General features: G+C 40.5%; 1 protein-coding gene across 1 annotated transcript; it reads right to left on the bottom strand.

The window, feature by feature from the left end:
- Window positions 1–1,569: 1,569 nt before the first annotated feature.
- On the bottom strand, window positions 1,570–2,160 carry LOC131692080 (cytochrome c oxidase subunit 5A, mitochondrial-like). The gene has a single exon (XM_058978934.1). It carries the CDS (start codon window positions 2,070–2,072, stop codon window positions 1,593–1,595), a length of 480 nt encoding a protein of 159 aa, XP_058834917.1. The 5' UTR covers window positions 2,073–2,160; the 3' UTR covers window positions 1,570–1,592.
- Between the last annotated feature and the right edge of the window lie 222 nt (window positions 2,161–2,382).

Raw genomic sequence — 2,382 nt, 5'->3', positions numbered from 1 at the left:
GTACGCAACTCACCTGGGTTCGATTTCCAACCCCGCACAAAGGGTTAGCGATTTTTCGAAAGAAGATTTTTTTAAAACCCGTAAAACGAGGCTGACTCTGAGGTTAAAACCTCTATAAATGAATACTCAAAAACAAATTAATAGAGTGAGAGAAAGAGTTGTTCAGAAATCAAGCAGTCAATAGCCACAGTGTTTGACCGAAGTACCATTTCTCACCTAGATAAATCTCTGTCAGCTCGAGCAAATGTTGGGTTATTTCCTACATTAAGTATGTGCAGATTTGTACTGCTTAAGTGTTCCATCAATTCGATGCTTCTCAAATTAATATCTGAGATGCCCCAAATTATGTGGTGGCCATTTGCATCACTACTGAATATGAGGGGAAACTCATTTCTGCCAGAGTATGATACAACCCTTTTGAAATCATCAGAAAGTGATGGTTCTTTATGTGGCAAATATGCCGAATAATAGACGTATTTCTTGTTTATATTGTCAATAGTCATATTTACCGTGTCAGCACAAATATCGCGAGTTGTGAGGTTGGATATAAGGCATTGCGTCAATAGTACTATTCGCAAATATACATGCACGAGGCATGTCACGTGGATTGGTCATGCCATTCTCGTTGAAAGCTACGAAAACGGGGTTAAGTAGCTTTCCAACGTATAAGTTTTCTTTATGGAAATACGATTCTTGAACCAAAGCTATGAAAGCTTTTCCTTCCTGCACAAAACGGGATAGATTCATAGTTGCTGTACGTTTATTTTGTGCTACTCTAACCATACTCGATTACAGCACTACACATTTCATCATCAGTACTTGTTGTACAGTAACTAGAACACTTTGGCTTATAATCGCCTATAGCAACCCCCGAAATGGGTATTAGGGACATGCCCATCATTTGAATGCCACAATTTGCGAAGAAACAAACGTCCACTGTGTGAGAGATTCGCGTAACACAGCAAGGGTAAGACCTGCGACACTCCGTGCGCGACTGACATATTTTAGTCCTGCCAGCCATTCAGCCCTCGGCACGGAGTAACACCTTGATTTGAAGACTCCTTTTCAGGGGTCATTGACAGTCAACGGGCAATAACTTAGAGTGTATTATAAATGGAGATTTTTTGCCTTCAGTAAAGCTTTTCGCGTAACAAATTTTTCAATATTTTTGAAAACTTCGTCTTGTTTTTCGTACTTAGAAAAAGTTGTATCAAATATCTCGCTTCAAGGGGGATTAATCACTATAGTTATAGTATCAAAATAAAGGTCATGGATCGCCATACGCTTTACTATTTAATAATATTTCGCACCTTTTTGGAGAAAAAAAAACATTGTGCGGTGTAGTACAAAAAAGAGATAGACAAGGACACACAAGGTTGAATGAATGGATCACCGATTATACCGGTGTACTCCAATATCAAAAACAAAAATGGCACTAGAAAAAACCATGAGTGAAAAAAATTCTCAATAGAATTGAAACCTGAAAACACATACCCAATATTTGCTTAGGAATGATGATACACAGAAAAAAAACATTCGCTCTAATTATTGAGTTTTAATTGCCTCTCATTAATGCATATGAATGTCACTCATCACCATTCTTCCAAATCGTAAATTGTCTTCAGCGCCAACTCCGGCTTATCGTAGCCCAGCTCTTCCGGCGTATCGATACCCAAATCGCACAGCGTCGGCCGAATTTCCTGTAGCAGATAGGGATAAATTTCCTCGACCTTGTTTCCACACTTATTTTTGACTGCCTCGAGAAAACGAACCGCCAGTGCGTAGTCGTTTAATCGTCGGCAAGCTTTCAGCGCAGCTACGATGATCTTCGGTTCCGGAATTAAATCAAAACCGAACAGTTCGTTCACGGCCTTCCGTGCCTCCCAACAGTCGATGTCCGGCCGGTTGAAGTATGCTTCATAGCGGGCATCGAACTCGGCATCCGCTTCGCAGCCGGAATGGGACCGTCGAACGGGAGCATTTTCCGAAGCTATCCATCGTGGCTGTTGACTGGCAAATCCTACGACGCATCGAAGGACACGCTGCAGTTGGTTACCCGTTGAACGTAACATTTACGCTTTTTTTTTTCTGCTACAAAATCTGATGATGACTGTTCAAAATTTACACTTCTGGGACGGAAGAAAATGACTTCTGTTACAAACAGTTTCCTAGCTTGCTTTGATGCGAGCCTAAATGCAAGCTAGAGAATACAAACGATTACGATGGTCATTGTCCGGTAAATTACATATAAAACCATCTTTCGATGGCTGTGAAATTTGGCACGGATTATATTTATCATCTTTTTAAGAGGTTGTATTTTCACCGACAAACATGGAAGCGATTTGTAGTAAATATCAAACTATCTGCTCGACAGACGTTGTC

Source organism: Topomyia yanbarensis, chromosome 3 (assembly GCF_030247195.1).
Source record: "Topomyia yanbarensis strain Yona2022 chromosome 3, ASM3024719v1, whole genome shotgun sequence".
NCBI lineage: Eukaryota > Metazoa > Arthropoda > Insecta > Diptera > Culicidae > Topomyia > Topomyia yanbarensis.
This window is presented reverse-complemented; position numbering and strand designations above follow the sequence as displayed.

Excerpts from the sequence above, each read along its gene's own strand:
- LOC131692080 (XM_058978934.1), bottom strand. The coding sequence starts at position 2,072 with ATGTTACGTTCAACGGGTAACCAACTGCAGCGTGTCCTTCGATGCGTC.